Below are 23,706 nucleotides of genomic sequence, written 5' to 3'. Positions count from 1 at the left end.
ACCAACAACATTCAAGTCTCGCGCAAACTGAGGGGTGATGCATACACCTGGGAGCCACTTCTGAGGAATGTAAAACTATCTTAATTTCAGCGCTGCCACGGATCTCTCGGCTAGCATTGTATAACTGCGGCCACTATAGATAAATATCAATGTGCGGTGTGCCGCGTGCATCGAAAACTGTGTCATCCGCCGCAGCGCCATCAGTGGGGCACTGTTGCCTGGGATCGGCATAGAAAATTCGTCAGGAACGTCCCTGGAACGCCGTCGCTTGTGGAAGCCGACGTGTTCCCTCCGCGATAGCTAGCGCCGTTCGGTCCAGCCAGGCAGCCGAGAATGAAACTACGGCGGTCACGTTCGCTCCCAACTCAGCCCTCCTGGCGCGGCAGGTCGCAACTTTCTTTTTCTTTTTATCCAGTGGCCGTGGTATAGCCATGATACCTTGGTTATTTTAAAATGCCGCCACAACAAGCCATCGTAGCAGAGGGCGACGAGGGCGCTGTTGCAGTTTTTAAAGGCAACAGAATTGGACAAGCGACTGTAGCCTCAAGAGATGTTTATAATGCTGCCAGTGCTACTGTGTAGTGCCGTGACGGTATGCGGCGACAGTGACCGACTGTGATTGTATGTCTATGCTCCTTTTTTTGTTTCTCTCTACTTTGTTATGACTTTACCTCCCCTTCCCCTCTCTCCCCAGCGTAGGGTAGCAAACGGGATCTTCCCCTCTGGTTTACCTCCCTGCCTTCCCCCTTTCCTCTGTCTCTCTCTTGGTCCACTGTCTAACAGCTAATTTTGTTAAGAAAGATCGAACAAATCATATTTACAACGTAACTAGCACCTCCACCCCGCACCCCACTATTTCCCGTTATAATGATGCACCATCACGAATGCCATCTACGATTCTATCTTTATGCGAGGCGACGTTCGCCACACGCCTATTATGGTTACAGTTCAGGTCATCGCTCCACGTGTTGGTTGCACGTCACAGGCGTGTACAAAGCTGCAACCCACCTGAAAGGGGAACAGAAGGGTGTTGATCCGTTTAAATAAGACGATGATTCGCAGGCTCACTTCACACAGGACGGGAATTTATGAGTCAGAATTCTATCTGCATGCTGACCATCACCTAACCAAGACCTCTCGTCCACAATATGCAGCATCACTGAAGGGCACCATTAATTTTCTTACTTTTCGGATTGCATGGAACCAAATTGGATCCCTCTCGTGACGCATAGCAATCCAGCCCTCCGCCAGCAATTAGCATTTTCTTTGTTCTCTGCACTGTGCACTAAGCTCTTTAGATTACGCAGGACCAACCTGACAGGGTTACGAGAGAGAAGTTCTCGTGGAACGACTGTAATACGGTACTTTAGTTAAACTTGCCTCATTATAACCTGATTTGTGGCAAGAAACTGGTAAAGCACGCAATAAAAAACACCACCCTTATACACAAAACCTCGTTTTCGAAGTATCCTTTGCGCAGTTGCTGACGATCGGGCAACATCCACTGGCGTGACAACTAGACGACCACCAGAGCGTTTCTGTTATTTCGCTACCCCATTGGAAGATCGCTGTCTGGCAATCATTGCGGCTCTTTATTTGATTTGAACCTCAAGAGTCCCCAGACGCGACTTTACATCAGGGGTCGGATCCAGGGATCCTCTTCCAGAGATAAAGTGAAAATAGAAACCATCGTGACAGTATTCAAGTGTTTTTTGCAGCAACACGTTTTGAGTCAACAGGAACCTCGAGGTTCCTGTTGACTCAGGTTCTGTTGTTCACGCGGAGCTAGTTGCTCCGCGTGAAGCTCTGCAGAGCTCTGCCAGCGCCTGTTGCTCTGCCAGCGCCTGTGTCACATGCACGGATCCACGTGCAGGCCTATTTTCTCTGAAGTCGCCGTGCACCAATGACCAGCTCCTCAACGACCTCATCTCTTTTAACATCTCTTCTAAGATTGGGCTTTATGCCTATTATTGTGTTTTATATTGAGTGATTAACTGTTCTAATCATCATTTCCGCCTCCAGGAGTCATGTGCTAGGTTTTGCACTTGGTGCAACACCTGGCAATTGAACATTAACGTTGATAAAACCGTCCTTATGCCCCTCCGTAAAAAGAACTTCTCTTTTTCATTACTGCTTCAATAACCGCGCTGTGTGTAGGGTATCTGAGTATAAGCATTTCGGTGTCACTTTTACTCATAACATGTCATGGTCTAATCGCAATGATTACATTTGCAACAAAGCACAAAAAAAAATCAGGTTACCTACGTCATACACTATCCAACTCTCCGAAAGGTACTAAGTTATTATTATATAAATCGGCAATCCATCCTGTTGTTGACTACGCATCTGTGATTTGAAACATTTATAGACAGTGTTAGATTAACAAGCTAGAAGCAATTCAGAAAAAAGCTGTAGGGTTTACGTCACCATTAAGATCTTGACTTTTCACCCTCTTCTGCACTTCATTCCTTAAATTTAACTTCGCTCTATTCACGTCGCCTCATAGCATCGTTATATTTCTTGCACTGTATTGTCAATTCTTCAGTTAGACTTTCAAAACAGAACTATATTAACCTCGCACCAGAGTCATCGACGAGACGACATCACAACTCGAACTTGATCTTCTACTTTGCACACCACTAATATGCTTAAATTCAGTCTTTTTCCTCGTTCCATAGAAGACTGCAATTCCTTACATGGGTCTATTCGCTCATGTTCATCCCGAAGTTTTGTATCTGCCATCCAAGAAATGGTCCTAGCACATCACGCTCATCGTTGTATCGTATTTTTCTGTGTGTAATTTCCCTCTGGTCACCCACTCATGCTCCAGCACTTATTGCGCTGCAGCATGTACAAATGAATAAATAAAACTGTTTTCACACAAACGCCTGTGGGTTGCTGCCCAGCGTTGCACTGCGGTGGCTTCCCTCTCGTTTTTCTTATTAGTCACTGCCTTCACTTAAAGAAAGTGACAAAGGCATCAAGGTAACGTTTCAGTGGTATTGGATCTTGCCGTTGAGTGTGGGAGTTGGCCGACGTTGAGGAGGATTTTGAGATGAAACTGAAGGTTTATTTACACTATTTACAGTAATAACACAAAGTAATAAATAGTCATAAAGTCATTGACGGCCGGCAGCAAATCGGACACTGCGGCCCGTGGCAAGAATAACGAAGAAATGAATAAGTGAAAGAATGAATGTCTCTTCTCCCTGTCTCTCGTTTTTAACCCTTTCGGTCTCTCGGGGTGACGTCATTTTCGGCCAATCGTCGAGCCAGCTCAGTTGCCGTCGTTTTCCTCCAATGATAGGCGCCCGTGCAAGTGTCGTCACAATCAGCCCATGGGGCGCTCCAAGGGCTACACGGTTCGATGGGTGACTTACCACCGGTGTTGCCTTGGTGTTGCCTTCCCGCTTGAAAGCGCTCAGCTGGAGGAGACGGGTTGTTTTCAAACGAGCTTTCAGAGCTGCAAAACAGCTTTGCTCGGGACCAAGATCAACTACCTGGAACCGTGTCAGCCTCCCATTCCACTTTCGGGAAGAGTCAAGCAGGGGTGGAGACAATGGCTCGACGTGTGGCACATGAGGTGAGGGTGGCCAACTTGTCTGACAGGTCCGGAGACGTGTTCACGTGTGCACCATAATTGGAATGAGACGGTGATTGGATGTGGTCGGGGAACTCGAGTGATGCCAGGAAAAGTTCGCATGTTGGCGTCACTGACAGACAAAGAACAGATGCCATCGCCAATGAAGCCATTTCACGGCCACCGACAGTGAGAGCCCCGGCGAATCACCATTTCCCTAAAGAGACACTTTGTTGGCACTTTCGTTCGCTTTGGAAACCACCGAATCAGCCCTGTGTTGTAAAGGGTGCGTAGGCGCTCGGAAGCCACCCGGTATACAGAGTAAGTATCGGCCTACACTCCGGCATCGATGTTCGAAGTCAGCAGTAATGCTTTTTCATTTTGCACTGAAGGCATGGAAGTGGGCGATACAGAAAACTTTATATATTCCTACAAGTGCTTCTGTCCTGAAAGGAGGAGTCTTCCGGAGAGCATGGGGAGAAGGGGGTTTCCTTACGAACGTTTACAATTGTTAGTATTCACGTAAGGACAGCGGACAGTGCACAAGTAAATATCGCGCATTCTTGCTCTCATTTTTTAGAGAAACTGGACTGGCTGACCCATGAGGACATATTTGGCTCGGAAAGATAGTGGGGTGGAGCCAATTGATGGCCAGATCTGCCAAGCTAAGCCTGCCCGTAGCAAGATCACCAGCACCACCGTCCCTCTCATTACGGTGTGGACAGCAATACACACACTGGCTGCGCTGCTGTTTCGGCGTACAATTTCTCTGAGTAAATTCAATAAAATATTTTTTCTAGGAGACACGGTTCGGCCCCTCTATCTTTATTTTTTGAGTGGCGCTCATAGCGTGCTATCTGGACCGACTTGGAGCATCAGGTACGCCTACTCGAACTTATCACCCATTGTGCGATTTTTGCGTGCCGTTTGAAGTTGGAGAGGTGTGGTCATGCATATCTTCGCTGTGTTCGTCTGAACGTTGTCTACACAAAATAATTCTAGTGTGAAATTAGGCGGGTACAATAGCCACAGTGTCGAGTAATATACGAGATGACATTGCAAACTATAGTTTAGTTTGCCCTAGCAACCTCTCTGTTCTCCAAAGTACTGTCTTAACAACCGCACTAAATGTACAGTCACGTGCAATATGAGCTGCAACGCCGGTGCCCGTGGTCGAAGGGGCTCCAAGGCTGTACAGCTGCGCAGACACACGATAAGTTCCAGACGTAAGCACAGCTTCGATTAGTGGCATTTAAGTCCCTATTTCGCATGTCAGAGCCGCCGTGCAGCCCTGGAGCCCCTTCGACAACGAGAAAGGGTTTTGTAAATGATATCGCACGCGGCTGTACCTCAGGGTTCACATCATGAGCTGCAACGTGTACAGTGGCAAGAAAAAGATTGCGGAGCGCAGGATCTTGGAAAGAACCCGTATGTCTCAGCAGCCTAGAAATGTAGCCTGCTATGGGAATTTACAGACTGTAGTAAAACGGGGCATACCATAGCGAATTGCACTTGTGAATATCGCGCACCGCATGAGCCACTATGTCAATCATGTCACTATTACTATATGTATGCCTGTCGTCAGTAAGGGTTTACGAATATTGATTTTGGAGACCGAATCGAATGCGAATAGAATAGTGCCAGAAGTGAGTCGAATCGAATCGAATATAGAATACCTTTCGAACAGTTTTTGAATAATAAACAGCCGTTATAATAATTAATCTAAACCAATGTTCAGAATCCAGTATTCGTAAGGTTAGCAAGCTTCTGTCATTACATTGTGTGTTATGAAGCGTTGTTTATTAAAATCACAAATGGCGCATTAGGAGGAAACAACTAGCTCCTTCGTATGCACACGGCTTTTCAGAGTGTGCAGATTGCCTGTAAAGTATGATTACTTAAGTGACGTAGCCTGATCCACTACGCAAATGATAATGTCTTATGTCTATATCACGCCTGCGAGGTGAAAGCTTACAGTATTTTTGCTCCAACGTTATTTTTATTTCGGCAGAGTTGACGTTATGAAACGTTAGAAAAGCATTAGAAAAATATGCGCATTTATGAATACTGACAATTCGATTCGAAGGCCGAATAGGTCAAACTCCCCGTTATTCATGACTAAAAGTGTGTGCGATATTCAATATTTTCGAACATAAAATAGAATAGTGCCCTATTGGATTCGGCATTCGAATCGAATAGGACACTATTCCGCCTGTCGCCTGTCGTATTCCATGTGCCCCAGCTAACGTTAGCTAAGCTATTCAAAGGAGAAAAATATATCACGGCGCAAGATAACATTATAAGATTTACGGTGTTAGGTCGTCCGAGGAATGCCGACAGAACCACCGTACGTCTTATAACCGTATCTTGCGCCAGAGTCTTCAGCGAAAGTATAAAAAACGCGTCAGAGCTGCTAACTACTGCGTAAGCTTTTTGTTAGACTGTTCTTCTGGGCACGCATTCACAAAAAAATGCTATTATGCTATAGAATTGTTCATAAGAGCGTATTCTAGTCAATTCTTATACTGGATATATTGTTGGTGAAGGCCGCCTGCCAATGGCAAAGAACACTTACGAACGGATAGCTTTGTGTACGAGGACCTTGCTCTTTCTCCTACAAAACTATGTGCAAAACTACGCAAGGAGGAAAAGAGAACAGGGATAAATGTGTAGGTCCAGCCAGTACACAGACCGGCTTGCTACCTTGTAATGTGGTTAGGAGGTGAAGGTTGTTACACGCAAAAGGTAGGAAATATATCAGAACAGAAATCACACATGAATGCGATATGGCGCCGATACCTCTCAAGCTCTGTCACTCAGTCCACGTGTCCATAAGACTACCACTCAGTCTTCATGTCCCCAAGAACAGCAATAACGCGTTCAACGCCTTTCGTGCTGAGGATTGTCTCGACTAGTGAACAAAAACGGGTGTTGTTTAACTGTACCACCTCTTCGAGAGCCAAGGAGTGGCCACAGCCATATTTATGCCCCAAGATGTCCGTCTATTATGTCAGTCAATACAATAATATAAAATAAAATAAGATAACGCGCAAGCTTTATTATATATGGGCTGTTCGTTTCAACACTCTAGGAAAAACCGGCAAAGCATGACTAACAAGATCCTCAACTTTGAATTAAATTAGAAGTAAGAAGACATTCATTTTAGACCCTTTGTTCGGACTGCACGAATGCTCAAGGTTTATAATGCCGCTGTCGGCCCCGCACGTTTCTGACAGCGCACGACCCGACCCCTCCCCCCCCCCCCCGTCCTTCATTCTCTCCCTTTTTTCTTCTCCCTCAATAATACAAAGAATACGTTAATATGTATGCCTAGTAGGTGACACGGATTGGTTCTATACTGTCGTTTTACGACTTCTTTAATCGTAGTGCATTTTTGATTGGCCTGACAGGTTTTCTATAATTTCAATGCTCGCCTGAAAGTTGAGATTACAGTCGAAGTTTGATCCAGTAAGTCCTGAGCCACCCCCTTTTTCTAGCACAGAGAGACTAACTACTTTGTGCCGCACATTTTTTTCCTTATTGTCTTTTATGTCTCTCAATTCTCGACGTGTTTCTATTTTTCTTTAATTACTGGAGCTCTTTTCTTTTTATCCTGCACAAACGATCCATCAAAGTGTTTGCGATTCACAAAAATATCCCTGTTTGCGCAGCAAATGGACAGCCATTGTTTTTCTTCCGTTCCGACGTTTCTGCCTCCCCTCGGCAGCCACCACCAGCACCACGCATGATGCCAATGAGTTTGCAGGCGCTAGCTATTCACTATATTGAGCCGCCTCGCTGGGCACGAAGGCAAGGCCAGCTGTCCGGCCCCGCCAGGCCGGCGCCTATCGCCTTATGCACGCGGATCCATAAAACCACTCCCAAATATTTACTCCGCTCACACGCATGCTCCATCGATCACCGGGATTTGCGAGCCCGGGGCGTTGCGGGACACTCTCGACGCTCGCACGCACAACTCGATCGCGCTGCAAATATGGGATGCGAGGCGCGCCAGGACGCCTCTTGCTTGTTCCAGGCGTCGCCAGTGCGGTCGCTTGTTCACACGGAGCCGCCGCGTTCGCGAGCATTGGTCAACTTCGAAAGCAAAGGAAGGCACGGCCTGGGTCTGGATTCAGAAAGCACTCCGTGCTAATCTGTGGGGCCGAGGGTGCACTTATAGCTCCTCGCCTTGCGGATTAACAGTGACGAACACAAGCGACACTCGCGGTCACTGACCGCGTCAACGTCTCGCCGTTTAAAATAACTTTATATGGTATGCGAATATCTACAGTTATCTACAAGGTTACCAGCACCATAAGTAACCGCGACGATTGGGATGGGAGCCTTGTGATCTGCTGGTACGTACCCACTCTGGGGGATTGGCCAAGTATCAGGTAGGTTATAGTGAAGTGTAAAATAAGTGAAAAATTTATAATAGGTAAGCTATAATCCAAAGATAGAGATTGTGGAGCCTGCCCGATTTTATGAAACTGAAAATTCTACCATGACCATAAAGTAAGAACAATTCAAGTTCAATTTGGTGAAGAAAAGGAGGCTAAAAAAATTTGTATTCAGTTTAAATCTCATTGATCCTAAAAGGAAATTTTGGGTGGCAGCGCTAACCTTCCCGTCGCTACGCCCAAGTATAGAGACACCGAAAGAAAGCACATTTAGAACAGTGAAATCTAAACCAAGAAGACGGAGTGGTGTTTCTAGGGTTTGTTTTCTTAAGGTGATGAATCGTCGATAAGAAATTAAAGAACCTTCTATAGTTTCGCCTTCCCTATACAAATGACAAATCGGTGACGGTGCCAGACCAGCCCTGTATAAATAAAGTTTAAAGAATTTATGCCACAGCGAAGCCTACTAATAGTTACAATTTTTTCTAGATTGGGAAAGAATGGTTTTCCAGGGGTACAATAAGTATTCAAAATACGAGAAATTTGTTATATATGACACAAAGAATTCTCGTATCAGCATTCGCCTTCGAAATCTTGCAGCTATGATCAAGGCTGATGTAGCGTGAATTTTAATGTCTGGGCCAGCTAGCGACGCCCTTTCGCCGATGAATCAGTCATTTCATTCAGAACTATGCCTGTATGCCCAGGTACCCAGACTAAATGGATATTAGTTGAGTGCTGAGATACTAAGAACCCCAGGTTCATTAGGTACTGTGAGTGAAGCACACAAGGACAAATAATCAGATTATGTAATCACTGTTACTATTGTTCTGCTTAATATACTAAGGGTGTGTACTACAGCTAAAAAGTTCTGCAAGAAATATTCGTACAAAGTCTGGAAGCCACAGGGAAAATGACCAATCGAGAATAGGGCTGTATATATCAAGCCACATTTTTCTTGGTTCTGCGTGGCATCAATCGCCATGACTACATTTGTTTGTGATCTTATTAAATAATCCTGTAAAATAGCACTTAACATTCGGTAAGGTAGGTATTTTGCGTTGCTTGGGAAAATATCGTCAAAATGTATGTTAAGAGAATTTTCCACGTCATAAATGGTATTTACCTCTCTGGTCCTAACAACTGACGGATGGAGAGGAGTTTGTACAGAATTAGTTTTAGGAGTGTGGAATAGAGACCAATGTGTATCGAAAAACATACTTGGCATAGAAATGAACACTGTTTGGCAACGTCTTATTGTTTATTCGTATGCCCTTAAAAATTTTTCTACCGCGAGCACACAAAACAGAGTTACAAGAGAAGGAATTCTTGCTTCTAGATACAAAACAGTATTTACTACAAATTTAGGCAGCGCTAAGCAAAGCCTTAATGCTTGCTTTTCTAGAATAACAAGGGGGCGAAGCTTACATGCAGGAGCCCCAAAGTGTAGCACACAGCCAAATTCCAGGACAGGGCGCACATACATACGGTATATTGATAACAAGGTGGCCCTGTGCATACTTGATCGACTGTTTCTCAGTATACGTAACAAACCCACCGCTCGAACACCCTTAGCTGCAATATAATCTATGTGCGCATGCCATAGAAGAGAGCTGTCATATATAACACCAAGATATTTAACAGCATCTACTTGCGGAATGAAATCAAGCTAGTACGACAGAGATACATGTACTGGGTCTTTCCGAGGAAATACGAGCAATGAGCACTTGTTCACGTTTAGAGCAAGACGAATGGAATTTATCCAAGCTTCTAGAACAGATAAATACCGTTGCAGCTTTTAGTAAAGTGTTTGAATATCCTTTGCCGATGAGAAGAATGCAATGTCGTCCGCATACACGTAACTGTACATGTCCTCTAGGGTTGAAATAGGGCTCAGTAAAATATTGAATAAAACTGGAAATAGCCCTGAGCTCTCGATTGTTATTGTTGATGTTTACTATCAAGCATGTGGTTTCAAACCACTATGGGCGATTGTCCAAGAAATGTTGAATCATTACAATTTGTAATGAAAAATAAATTTCAGTATATCTATGGACCTGTCACTTCATAATGTAAATTTATCTGTTAAAATAAAGTTAGTAATAGGAGATCGAATGAATAACCACTAACCTAAATGTACACTAAGACCAAAAAGAAAAGATACAATTTTAATGGGGAATTCAGCTGGATTCCATTAAAATTTTAGGACAGTGGAGCAAACGTCCCTGTGGCTGAATCCCAAAGTGGAGGCCCCAAACGAAAGTATAACAAGTCCTATTATCCTTTAGGCCATGTCTTCGAAGAGATAGTTTCGATGTTCGTTTTCTTGTTACAGTAAAGCGGCGACAAGATAGGGAGAAGTGTTGAATTGTTCCTTTCTCGCTACAAACCCAGCAGAGATGGGAGGACACCAAGCGTGACCTGTGTAAGCAAATGTTCAGGGAGGGAATGCGGTAACGGTGATTTTGTGAGGGAGACCTCAACCATTCTTGTGCTGCAGCATTCGCTGCGCCAGAGAAACTCCCGGTGCTTATCATCCGGGGAAGCAGTCAGCACTGGGTCTGATAAGGCTTTCATAATTAAACGCATGCGAAATTTAGCAACCATGACGTGTGCTGCCACTGGTAAAACGTGCCTCTGGGCCACTTCGTCGCTGTCTTCGTCGTTCGACCGATAGTAACAGTCCCTCTACAGTCTCGTGACGCCAACCCCCGGGCACAAGAGCACCGACCTGGCGCTTGACAAGGAAGAACATGGGTAGTCGAGACGTACCACTGACGTCATAGAGCTTGCTACAATAATTACTAGAGGGAACTCTGGCGCTATGCGATTGTTCGGACCCCATGGGAAGGACGGTTAGTGCATGGATTTGTCTGATTTTCCTGCTTGTTCCCTCCCGCTTGATGTTTGCGTTGCCAATGCCAAGGTCAGAATTAGGAAACTAAACAAATTAGCGTAAGCGAAACGACTAGGGCTCACGTACACTTAAACCTGGCGCGCTATAAAGCTATTCCAATGTGTTTCTATTACATTTCCTTCGTTAGCCCTCCGCGACTGGTCAAACATTTCTGGGACCATGCCTACTAGGCCTGTCATCCACAAGACGTCACGGATACTGCGAAAACTCTCCATCTCAATATGACCTGTACACATTGATTATTCATGATTAGGCCGAACAAAGGAAAAGCATTTTCATTGTATGCCTTTTTCCCCATTAGCCTTCGGCGACTGGTGAAAATGTTTTGGGCCACGCCTAGTTCGCCTGTCTGTCATGCGATGTCACTAAACCGCGAAAACTCGCCACGTCAAAGCGACCGGTCACCACTAAAAAATTCCACATCAGTATGCAGAAAAAAATTGAACTTTTTATTTTTAATAGCCGGAGGCTGGCCCAGTTTCAAAAGGAATAAAAAATTGGCTGTCTACTGAACGCTCTGGCGCTGCCGACTCGTAGCTGCTGGCAAGAATTGGTTTTTTTTGCGTATAATAAGAATTTTGCGCGGTGGTATGACATTGCCGTGACCTTTAGCCACGTACACGACGTCGCTCTGCCAAATCTTCTTCACTGTGCAACCGTTTTGGCAGCATTTTCAACACCTTGTTGCTCGCCACGGAAATTGTCGACTTGCCACCGCAAGCTAAGCAAGGGCAAGCAGGGCAATCGCTGACGCCGGCACTGCCCTCCTAATTCGGTTATCTACTTCCACTGCGATAGCTCGGCCCTGCCGAATGTCTGGCCTTTTTTGCGCGCTCCTCGTCTCTCTTCAGCCAATTAGATAAGGAAGACATGTTGCTGTAGGTATTGCTATTCCCTTTGAAAGCAGGTGAGAGTCACCTATAAACGAGGAGAGCGTTTGATTAAGCCATTGAAACAACCTTGCGCGCTACCGCTCATGCTTGCGTTAGCGGCTAAGTGAATTTCACTTAAGGAGATTAAAATAAGAACGGAATAGAATAACTTTAGGTTGTACTGCTCTGTAACAGTTACCGCTCCCCTTCTCTTAAGTGCCTCAATTGCCGAAAAGCTGCGACGCATTCGGCTATTTTTAATAAACACAAATGATTCAGCACGCTGTGAGTTGGGCCACACATTGTATTGTTGCTCTCCGTCAAAGAAATACAAGGGAATTGGAGGTTCTGGCAAAATCGTGGTGGATGGGAAATGATAACAAAGGTGAAAATAGAGAGCGGTAGCAGAACACGGCAAAACAAATTGCAAACCAAGCAGGTACTCCGTCCCCACCTGGATAGCCCCGATCACAATTCCAAACAAATCATCTGTGCAGGAACCGGACCTTCAAGCTTGAAATATATTTTATCATGACCGGCGTCCTTGCTTCTTTCTTTTTGTGAACTTGTATACCTGCGCATTATTGCGCTGCTGACCATGGCTTTAGTGAGAATTATATCATTTATATGAAATGCACTGACGTTGTGTTCGCATCCCTCGAAAACGGCCAGCTCATCAGTCGGAGAACCTCCTGACAGTATATTCCCGCTGCCTCTCAGGATGTCCTTCGCAGAGCGAAGTCCTCCAGAAGAATGGGAATAGAGCACAGCGCGCCCGAAAACAAAACAAAAAACAAACAAAAAAAGGAAAAGAGAAAAACGGCCACCGACAGGCCGGGGCGCTCTTCTCTCTAGGGCCACGTCACCGTGACGCTGGTCGGCGCCAAACGCAGAGCTCAACGGCGTCGAGAGCACGGCGCGCGTCGCGGAGTCAGCGTTTTTGAGCTCGAAGCTTTAACCCAGAATGCGAGAGGAAACTACCGCACCAGCAGGGGCCATCGACGGCCGCCCGCAAACAATGCGGCGGGCGGCGACGCATGGCGTTTGTTGGAGGCCTCGGTGGCGGGGTGGTGAAGAGGGGATGCGGAGGTGGATTTCGCCGGGACGCAAAACAATGGCCCGGGCTGCAGAGCACGTCCCGCCGGGGGAAGCGCCTCGGGAGGAGCGGAGGGAAGAGAGGGGACACGACAGGGGCCGAACCCTCGGTCCCGTGGAGAGGGACGTCAGGAACAGATGCCGGGACACACTGCTTTGCAGGGCGCACCGCCGCCCCAAAACTGCCACCCACATGCGCCCACTGCTGCAAGTGCCCTTTCGTCGGCGGGGCACACGACTTGCATTCCCCCACTCTCGCCAGGCCGTCGCGAGGCCTTGGCACGTCGGCGTTCGCCTTTCTCTCCGCTTGGCTTGCGCGAGCGCGGTGGCGCTGCTTCCCCACAGCCTGGCGGGAGCCCTGACCAACCGAAGGCAGCGCCCCGGAAACAATGCTCTATTTTTCTTTTCTTCTTTTTTTTTTCCTCATTAGATGCCTCGAGCGCGTGCTGGTACAATGTCCTTGCGCGCTTGTTTTGGGGCCACTTTCTACGCCCTACGTATTGGCTCCGGGAGTAAAATATCAGCGGTCGCGTCTATCGGAGGGAGGTCCCGTCCAACCCACGGGAATAATTCTGGTATGATGTCTAGATACGACACGGCTTTCAATGTCACGGAGCAGACGTTGGCATCAGAACCACTGGGATAACATCTTGACAGGAGAACGCGTACTACAGCCGTTATTTCTTTTTTTTTTCTGGCCTGGCGGTGGCGATGAGTAAGCACTTTTCTGTGAAACGCAGAAGAGAGAGAGAGAGAGAGAGAGAGAGAGAGAGAGAGAGAGAGAGAGAGAGAGAGAGAGAGAGAGAGAGAGAGAGAGGCAAAGGAAAGACAGGGAGGCTAACCAGAGATTATCTCCGGTTGGCTACCCTGTACTGGGAGACGGGCAAGGGAATGCGATAGGAGAGAGAGAGAAGGATTGAAAAGAAATTAAGAAAAAAGACCTACACACACACGCACGCACGTACACACCAACTGCTTATGTGGGCACTGTTACGCAGCCAGCAAAGGCGTTTCTATGTTATGCAGTGTCACCGTACAATCCTGCGTCACACAGTGAAGTCACAATCTGTCAGAAAGTCCCGTGTCATTTAAATACCGCAGCAGCGCCTTCATAGCCGATCGCGCTGATGTTCGTGTAGGCCAGTTTCCAGGGATCTTGTTTTCTGTCACTTGCTGCTTGTCCAGTTTGTCTAGGGTGGCTGAGAGGACTGCTCTCTGCGGGTTGAAACGAGAGCACTAACAAAGAAGGTGCGCGATTGTTTCATGGCACCCGCAGAAGTCACAAAATGGGCTGTTGGACATTCCGATAAGAAAAGAGTACGTATTTGAAGATGCTACTCCAAGCCATAGACGAAATAGAAGGATGCAGTCGCGTCGTGGAAGCTCGGGCGGAATACGATGTTGATATTAGGGTCCAAGGTATGAAGGCGTGCACTTGTGAAATCGGATGAACTCCACTAAGCTAATGTCAGGTCATGTGCAAGTATGGCAAGTTTTTTTCGCTGCGTCGGCTCTCGAAAGAGGAATGGCAACGCAGTTGACGCCGTCATGAGCAGATCGGGCAGCTACGTCTGCTCGATCATTGTCATGTATGCCACAGTGACTAGGCAACCACTGATATACGATATCGTGTCCTTCGTCAACTATGCGATGGTGTACTTCTCTGATCTCTGCGATGAGCTGTTCATGTGATCCATGGAATAGTGCTGAGAGAAGGTTCCCGAAAGAGCTAAGGTCTAAAAAGCAGGTTTAAGAAAGTGTCAATTACGGCGAATCTTTTAACTTAATTAAGCCTTTGTGCAAGTTGCAAAACAAATGTCAGCCGCTCACACTTGTCCCAGGTCTACTCACTCAAATAGCATATAGAAATCATCAAGGTAGCGACCAGGTTAATGGTTCACCTTCAAAGCCATGGTGAACCCTGCGGACTCTTCGCTCGTATTGCCAGCTACAACAGCCTTTCCACCCCCTTGCCCTCACTCAAAGCAACCGCGAGGTAGACGTTGCAGAGGAATTTTGTGCGAAAATCGTTCGCGGGACAGGTTTACTCGCCGACATAGTTTTGTGCGACATTATTGGCGCACGAGACACTAGCAAGGACGCTCCATTCTTTATGGAAGTGCCAGAAGCTAGTATGGCGCTCTGGAGGCGTCCGTTTTCGCCAGGGAACGGCGGGATAGCTTACACTGCTTTGCGTGGGTCTAGGCCAAGAAGCTCAATGAATACTGCTAAACTATTTTATTAGGTCAAGCACTGGAGTATGAAAGCTCAGCCGTCTCGTCTTGTTGCTACAACCAGAACTGTCCCCGCTGGAACTGGCGTCCAATCATCAATATCACTCGCCAACAATGTCGGAAACCTCAGTGAATGAGTGATTCTCATGCGGCTCGAATGATGCATTGAACAGTGCAAATTTTAGCCTGACTCTATGGTGAGATTTCGACGTGGTCGTTCCTCGATTGATAACGTCATCGATCTAGTGCGAGCAGCGAAAACCTGCCAAGTGATTATCAGTAGTGACCTTCTTTGACGTAAAGGGTGCCTACGATAACGTTTGCAGTCAGGACATTCTAGACGTGCTGTATTTCGATAGATCTGAAGCTACTTTACAAGAATGGCGTTGTATGTACTTACTGAAAATGGCCCGACTGCCACTACGTGCCGCGACCTTCCCAAGGGCGGTGTTTTAAGCCCTATTCTTCGCAGCACTTCTCGGTTTGGCCGACTCACTACCCGAAACAGTCATTGTCCCTATCTACGCCGATGACATCTGCATCTGGGCTTCAGCACTGCCTCGCCAGCAGATTCTTGGAAGCCTAAATAAGGCAGCAACGCAGACTTCTGGCTACTTTCACACGAGGCCTAACAGTCTTGGCGGGAAAATGTGCGTTAGTCACAGGCACGAAAAAAAAAACGCATGACTACTTATCCTCCTACAACAGAGCTCGTTCGTTTTTCGGTGTCATTCTTGATTGGAAACTTTCATGGGGCCTTCATGTTGCCCAGTTCAGGAAGAAGCTCGCATTTATTGTTCACGTCGACTAATTCAACGATGGTTAAAACGTGTGGATCATGAATCAACTTTGTGCTACAGTTGTATCGAGCGCATTTTCATCGGATTTCTGAGCTACAGCACTCCAGTCATCTTTAAAACCTGCAAGTTAAATATTCGAGCACTTCAAAGCGTGAAAGCACAGGTGCTCCGTGTTTGTCATAGCTTTCCGTGGAGCTCCTCAACAGCCGGAACAGTTATAATAGCTCGAGACCAACTGATTCCTACTTACAGTACCACCGACACGCTGAGAAAGTATACTCGCCCCATTTCTCGGATGAACTTGAACCGTTTTGCTATTCTGCCAGAACAAACACCATAGCCGTGATTCTCCAAAGTCGTCAACACTGAATATATGTTCGAGCAGCGCGGTGTAACGAGGACAAAAAACACACGCAACAGGACTAGCGCTGTTGCATGCGTTGATGACAAACCAACTCGCCCAAGTCAAGTTGTCATCAACACTCATCGTGCCTCCCTGCCATCAGGTTTCACACCCTCAGCACGTTCATCGTCAGCCTTACGACAACCTGATGTATGTACGCCTTACACGCAAGTTTGCGGTTACGGTTAGGTTAGGCAGAACCGTTTTCTCCGGTTACACGGGACGTTTAATGTGTCGCCTTCGTCTGACACTAAAGTTAGGAAGGTAGTGGCTTGACCGGGAGGCGGACGCGCTAATGCACGGAGAAACCTGACAAGAACACATGCGAGCGCACACACCATTTTCTCAGGTTTCAGAGCGCTCGCATCAGAGCGGCGGCGGCGGTCGTTTCTCAGAGTTCCTCGGCTGACATCGCGGCAGCGGTTGATGGCACAGCGGCTCAGCAAACCCATCCCCAGTGCGTTTCCACCCAGCGCATAGGAGACGGCGAGAGGCGCCTGAAGCGGCGCAGCAAAGAAATATTTCCTCGCGCGCGTGGCTTGTCGAGCGTTTTGCGCATTCCAAAAACTTCCCAAGGAGCCCCTGAGAGAGAGCGCCATTACGGTTGATTTCCACAGCGCGACTCTCAGTGTCGGTGCTGTAACCCTTCGCGAAAGGAGGTGAAAGAGAGGGCGGGAGCGAGTCTTTTATTTTTTTAATTTTTTTTTCGAGTGCCAGGCGATGCGAGTCACAGACAAACGTAAATGAGAACGCACGGCGTTCTCAGAATGCCACCCTTCTCACTTCGCCGTACGCAGGACTGTATACGTTGCAATTAGACGCGCAGCCGCTCATATGAGCCTAGTGAGTGAAATTCGTGGCCGTCGTCGTCTTCACCGCGTTGGAGGCTCCTCAACGGGATTTCACCACCGGCGACAAAGAAGTATATAGAGCGGGAAAATGCCGTTTTTAGAGAACGCGAGAATGCAGCCCGCCGCCTACTTTTCTGTCATCGCTCGCTCTTACCTTCGTCAGTAGTTCAGATGGTGTTGCTTTGTTTGCATGTTTGTTTGCTTACCGCTGCAAGCGGAAAGACTGATTCCAATGCGAGTCGTCGTTTCAGAAAAGGCTGCGCTAATCCACTAGGTTATTAGGTAAACGTGCGGCAGTGTAAGCCCTTGCGCCGCGCGATACGCAGCTCAAGCGGAGGAGGATACAGGTTAGAAGACAGGTTGGGAGACAACGTTGGACAGGGAAAGACATGGTTTATAAATAGACGTAAACAAGAGGCAACAGTATTGTTAAACTATGCGATGCTATACGGTGATCTATACGAAATTATGCGGTGATCGAGCCATCTTTTGCTGAATAAGAAGATAGGAACAGAGAAACGTCGAGTAAATTTTTGGCTTTTTTGATGTAAACCTTAAAAACGCTTCATGGTTTTGAACGCTGGTTTCACTTATTCCTCGACAAGGTAAGGCTATCACGAAAGCCTGAAACTCAATACTTTGACTCGGTTTCTTGAACGAACGTGGCTTGTTATGGGAGATGTTAGATCCTTCACCCGAAGTATTCATTTCCTTTCTTTCTTTCTTTCTTTCTTTCTTTCTTTCTTTCTTTCTTTCTTTCTTTCTTTCTTTCTTTGCCAGAAAGCTTGGAGATTGAATACGCCTACAGTTTTGTCACTATAGCTGTGCTCTCATGTGTATATTTTGATGTTTATTGTTTGAGTTACGTACAGCAAGCAGAAGTTATGGATGGACATCGTGATACGATGCTACGAACTACATTTTCTGGGCACAATGAGAAAAGGTGCTAATGGCTTTACTTTAGGTGAGTGAAACAAAAGTTACATTCAATGGCAGGTGACTTTTTTACGCGTGACATAATAGTTTAAAGAAAGCATATGCAGCTGCATGACAAGAAAATCGGTTTCGGGAATGTCTCCGTCTTCTCGCATACAAGTGGCCGCATATGTTCTCGAACTCCCTTTTGGAACGCACGACAATGGTGGGCTTACGTTAGATACGAAGGTTAAATATGTGCCAACACTGTTTTGACCATCGCATTTACCACAATATAGAAATGCAGCAACGCTTTTAGTTGAAAGCATCATTCCTCTTGCAACTGTTCTTTTTTTTTTTGCAAAAATGAATGAATTCCGCGGCGCACTTGTCATCTCGCGAAAACAAAATGCCACAGGCTACCAATCGCCGCTGTTGCGAGACCTCGGAACATTACGGAAACATCCGAGCGAACAAAAGACGTTGTTACAACAAACGCCAGGTACTCACACGAGCTGGCGGCGAGCGAAGCGAGTAGTAGCAGAAGAAAGCGGGCCTTGTCGCTGCTCTCCATCGTGCAGTCGGCTCACTCCAGTTCAAAGCACATCACTGTCTCGCATTCGAGTTCCAAGCAGAACGAGAGTCATTCACTGTCTCCGCAGAGTTTCGCCAGCGGTCGGTATAAGCGGCGAGAGCCTTAGGCGTACGCACTGTCCGGCAGTCACAACGGATGATCTTCCGAGAACCTTTCAAGGCAGGGACATTTGTTGAGGCTCGTCCAACACAGAGTCCCTGTGAACTTTTCGCACACACTATAACGCGGTTTTGAACGCACGAAGGCAAAACGACGTGGGAGTCGACATGTCTTAGAGAAACCGATTGGCCCTTCCGATATATCTCCTCCTAAATTCTGCTCGGTGTAGCAATGCGTGCGGATTTTCTCGGAGTGCTCGCTGCATATATCAGCCACGAGTCGGCAGCGGATATCTTTTCAAGCCACAGTCGGTTTTTCTTTCGAGGCATGGAGAGCACACTTTTCGCAACGCCATTTCTGTTTCTTCGGCTCCATCCACTATGCTGTAGAGAATGTGAGTTTTTCACTTGTCATTGGACTGCGCGACGTTCAACTGTAGGGTTTCGCCGTAGTGACTGTCAGGAGGAAATACCGTAAGAAGCGAAAACAGATTCGCTCAGAGGGAGTCCATTTCAGTGCAAAGTCGACGAAGACGACGCCTTTTCCCCATTGGCCTCGTCTGCTTACTTGTGTGGATTTATCTGTAAAGAAGAAGGAAACAAAGAGAGCGGATGTGAAAAACTTGCAAAACTAGCACGAACGTTGAGGAAAAGAAAACAAAGTACCACTCGCTCTTTTCTCTCGTAACTGGCCGCTCTCAAAAGCAAAAGTACTGCAGCTGCCCCGTTACTCCCTTTTCGTTGCACCTCAAATGCAACAAACTCTAAGCCAAACACTATTTCAAGCGTTTATACTCGTATAACTCTTCCCATGCCGAGAATACGTCCGTTGAGGATTTCTCGAGAAAATGGCTTTCACATCCTGCCCTGGCAGAGAGATACACTAAATTGAACTTGTCTGTTTGAGGCTGGCCGGCATGAGCAAGTGTTTTTATATATCACATTTGCCAGATAAACCGAGAGGGCTAGACCGTTCGCTTTCATGAGAATCGGGACGTTGTGAACGTTGGTGCGTGTGAGGATGACTACGCGTAGTTCTTCATTTGAGGTTTGTGGCGTTTCTACTGTGCCAGTCAGCTATGAACTTGGATCCCACTATCTCTGTAATATGATGTAACGTAATGTCCGATTGAATGCTAGATTAGTTTGGTTCAAACCAAGAATCCCAAAGCTGTGAGATGGACACTCCACATGTACTGCTAGTCCACAGCCACATCATATTGTCCGCAAAGAAACAAAATGTGCGTTATAGCCTAGCTCTCATTTAACGAAATTGTCTTATCGCGTCACACTAATAAATAACTAAATAAATAAATAAATAAATAAATAAATAAATAAATAAATAAATAAATCAATCAATAAATAAATAAAAGTTATCACCACTGCTTATGAAATCATTTTTCTCTGATCCTGTACGCAAATTTTTCTTGGGCAATGTTAATACAGGTTGTATAGTACTCGTATGAGATGATGCAAAAAGTAATTCTAGGAACAATGTTCGTGTTTCGAGTAGAGACCCCTATGAATGTAAGATTTCGTTATAACGAATCTATTTATAATCGAGAAATAATTGAAAATGCAGTCATGTTATAAACCTCCGATGTCACTCCATCCAATCAAATGCTTAAAACTTTTGCACAAGCACCAGTAGATTACCACATTGCAATGTGTATAAACTCCATCCGCCCCTGTACTGAACACTTCAAACTCGGCTTGGCGCCTTTCGTGAAGGATCGTCGCAACTGCGATAAGCGTCTTATGGTGCCAAACGAATAATAAGTGTATGATATAAAGGTAGTAGATCATACCTGCACAATATGCAGGTACAATTATATTACCTGTATATCATACATCCTACTTATGCATCCAACTCATCCATGGTCAAAAACATTAGCCGCTCATTATGTGTACGGCAGCCCAAGCCACGACAAGCACAAGGAAGTAAACAGGACGGGTTACATGATATTAGCAACTTGGTCCAAGTCTCATCATGGGACAAATAAGTTATGTAGCTGCTCTTTAATGTAATGGCGTGGCACTCCAGTATAGCTGTTCTGTGAGACTGACCTCATAAAAACTGCAAGAGGCAAAGTAAAAGAACTTGAACTGGTATGAGAAAAAAAATGAGAAGACACTCAACAACATATCGTCAAATTAACGCTATCAGAATTGAAATAAACATTCAAGTACACGTGCTGAGTTACACTCCTGTCTGATTCGTTCTGAAAAAAGGAAGGCTGCTCATTCCCTTGACCAAGTGATTCACTGAAACAATATATATGCGACCGTTACCTGTAAAGCATCGGCTAAAAAAATGTTTGATAACCACAGAGAAACTAAAACATAAGCCTTGTACGTACAATAAGTCCTTCACTCGGACAAATAGAATCGACAAATTACGCGCTTCATCCGCACTTAATGTGGCGACGAAACACACAAAAGACTATTGCGTAGAGGATAGCAAGTCATTGCAGCTGGCAATAGACGACGTGTTCCAAACAATGCCCTTAAGTCTGCGTCTTTAAGGACAAACACTGCGTTGAAATGTCAGTTGTTCGGGGGGTTGACAACTTTCACTCACACTGGAAGTAGGGTAGCGTCGCGTGAAGCAAACACGACCGGCACCATAAGAAGTTTATAGCCATTGTTATGGTCCTTCACCGAAGGATCCAATCCGAGTTCGATGTGTTGCGCACATTGGAAGAGCAGGTTCATAAACATTGGAAAGTGTTCTTCTATTGGTATTTGCGCTAGTGTTCGAAGCATCATATTTTACAGAGTGACATCGGAGATTGGCAACATGAAAGATTTTTCTGTCATTTCTTGAAGGCAAAATATTGCTGAGTGGAAAAAGAAAAGGAAATGAGCACGATGGAATGGAACTGCTATGCGTAATGGTTTACGGACAAGTGCCTAACCTATACAGCGGACACTTGGAAGTGAACGAAGAACGCCCAAACTATCAATCGAATGACATTTTAAGGCATCATTCCGAAAGATGGAGGTACACACTTATGGATAGATTCTAACAAAAGTTGCGCCATCGAATTCATTTCCTTAGCTATGATAGCAGCGTTTTCCAAATCGATGCGGTGACTGCGATTATCGGCGTGTTCGGCAAGGGCGTTCGAGTCTTCTTTTTTTTTTTTGTTGGAGACGTCCCTTTGGTGCTCTTTTAATCGTGGCGTGAATTTGCCGGTTTCACCGATGTAACTGCAGCTGCAGTCTGCGCACGCATGGTACCTTGTAGATTACACCAGGGTAATTCTTGCTTTCCAACGTCTCCAACAAGAAGATAGTCTCGAACGCCCTTGCCGAACACGCCGATAATCGCAGTCACCGCATCGATTGGGAAAGCGCTGCTATAATAGCTAAGGAAAAGAATTCCACGACGCGACTCTTATTAGAACCTTTATTTATTCAAACTACTGACAACAGTATCAACAGGACTGATGGAAATCTTCCTGCCAATTACACCTGTTCCCTGCGTCACATTTTGGCATAAGAACTACTTGCGGCTCTTGCCCGCTTTTAGTGTGATCAAGGAACCCGTACGGGTCCCGAAACGTCTCTATGTTATTTTCACCTTGAATTGGTCAGTGACCGCAATTTCTTCATCAACAAGGTTTTACATTGTTCTGAGTTTTTGTAAAGAGTTACCGAACACAGCAGGGCATCAGGCAATTGTGCCACTGATGGAAGCCCCCGCCGCGATAAGAGATGAAGAAAGCTCCGTGACGATTTAGTAGCAAAAGCGAGAAAAATGCATTTATTTATTTATTTATTCAGTTACCTCGCCGGCTCCCGAAAGTGTATTGCGTGAGGGGAGGATACAGGGAATTAGCAAAAAGAAAGGAGTAAAAATGAATTGTACATTGTTAGCAAGTAAACAAGAACACATATCTAACAATATAAATAACACGATAGATGAAACAAAACGAATGTGTGAAGTAGCAAAAAAAAAGGAATACCAAGAAATTATACATATGGTAGTTGGTGAAGATGAAAGAACAAGTCTCTAACAATGTTAAAGCAATACAAAACATTTAAACAAAACAAAACAAAAATTATACAACTTCGCTAAAAGTTTTTACTTATGTGCGCAGTATGGTTTAGTTGTGATGAATTATGGAAATAATATGCATAAGCGTGCTTTGGAGGATACAGGGTCAAGAATGTCAACTATGTCGTTGGGTAGATTATTCCAATGCTGAATTACACGTGCTAACGCGGAAGAACTGAAAGCATTAGTTCGGATACGCTGGAAACCGAGATGATTATATATGCAGACGCCGAGATGTACGAGATGGACGAGTGATCGGCAGGGTGGACGGGCGGGTGCTATGTACTATTTTTTGAAATAGACAAAGCAATGCTATGGTTCTTCGTGATTCAAAAGATGAGAGGGATAAAGATGATTTAATGCTAGAGTCGCGGTGTTAACCTCTGACAATGAAGCGGGCGGCGCGGTTTTCGACTGATTTGAGAGTCGTGATTAGGTAAGCTTGATGAGGTGACCAGATAGGGGCTGCGTTGAACCTCTTTGAGGTCCCGGATGAATGGTTTAAACTGCTTTCACCACAGTACTAAGTGCTGCTCCGGATCTCAGTAGAAACACTCCCTGCCTCTTCGAAGATCGAAGTACAACTATAACGGTGCTCCGGAGCAGACCAACGTTAGTCGCACTATACAGGGTGTCCCAACCATCGTGCACCAAGATTTAAAGAAAAAATATGAATATGTTACGTAGATGAACAACACCAGGGTAATAATATTTTCCGTCCCTTGGACATAGATTTTGTTTTTCATTCCGCCTAAAAGTAATCAGTCTTAATTCATTAATCACTTTCTCAAATATTAGAGTTAGAGGAAAAGTGCCAATGAGAAAGTTGTATAAAAGTAATCAGTATTAATTCATTAATCACTTTCTCAAATATTATAGTTAC

At 45.7% G+C, this 23,706-nt stretch overlaps 1 protein-coding gene and 1 long non-coding RNA gene across 2 annotated transcripts in view; one reads left to right on the top strand and one right to left on the bottom strand.

Moving 5' to 3' along the window:
• The window catches only part of LOC142578931 (uncharacterized), a 209,463-nt gene that overhangs the window by 56,117 nt on the left and 129,640 nt on the right, over nucleotides 1–23,706 (top strand). The gene's annotated exons all lie outside the window — the stretch shown is intronic.
• Nucleotides 1–23,706, bottom strand: part of LOC142578930 (cell adhesion molecule Dscam1-like) — a 348,188-nt gene that overhangs the window by 285,423 nt on the left and 39,059 nt on the right. Inside the window, exon 2 of the mRNA XM_075688636.1 lies at nucleotides 18,578–19,342. Coding sequence (XP_075544751.1) covers nucleotides 18,578–18,641 — 64 coding nt within the window. The 5' untranslated portion in view covers nucleotides 18,642–19,342. The remainder of the gene's footprint in view (nucleotides 1–18,577; nucleotides 19,343–23,706) is intronic.

The sequence above is a fragment of the Dermacentor variabilis genome, chromosome 4 (assembly GCF_050947875.1).
Source record: "Dermacentor variabilis isolate Ectoservices chromosome 4, ASM5094787v1, whole genome shotgun sequence".
Classification (NCBI taxonomy): Eukaryota; Metazoa; Arthropoda; class Arachnida; order Ixodida; family Ixodidae; genus Dermacentor; species Dermacentor variabilis.
The sequence above is the reverse complement of the archived record's forward strand: the minus strand, read 5'-3'. Positions and strand labels throughout refer to the sequence as shown.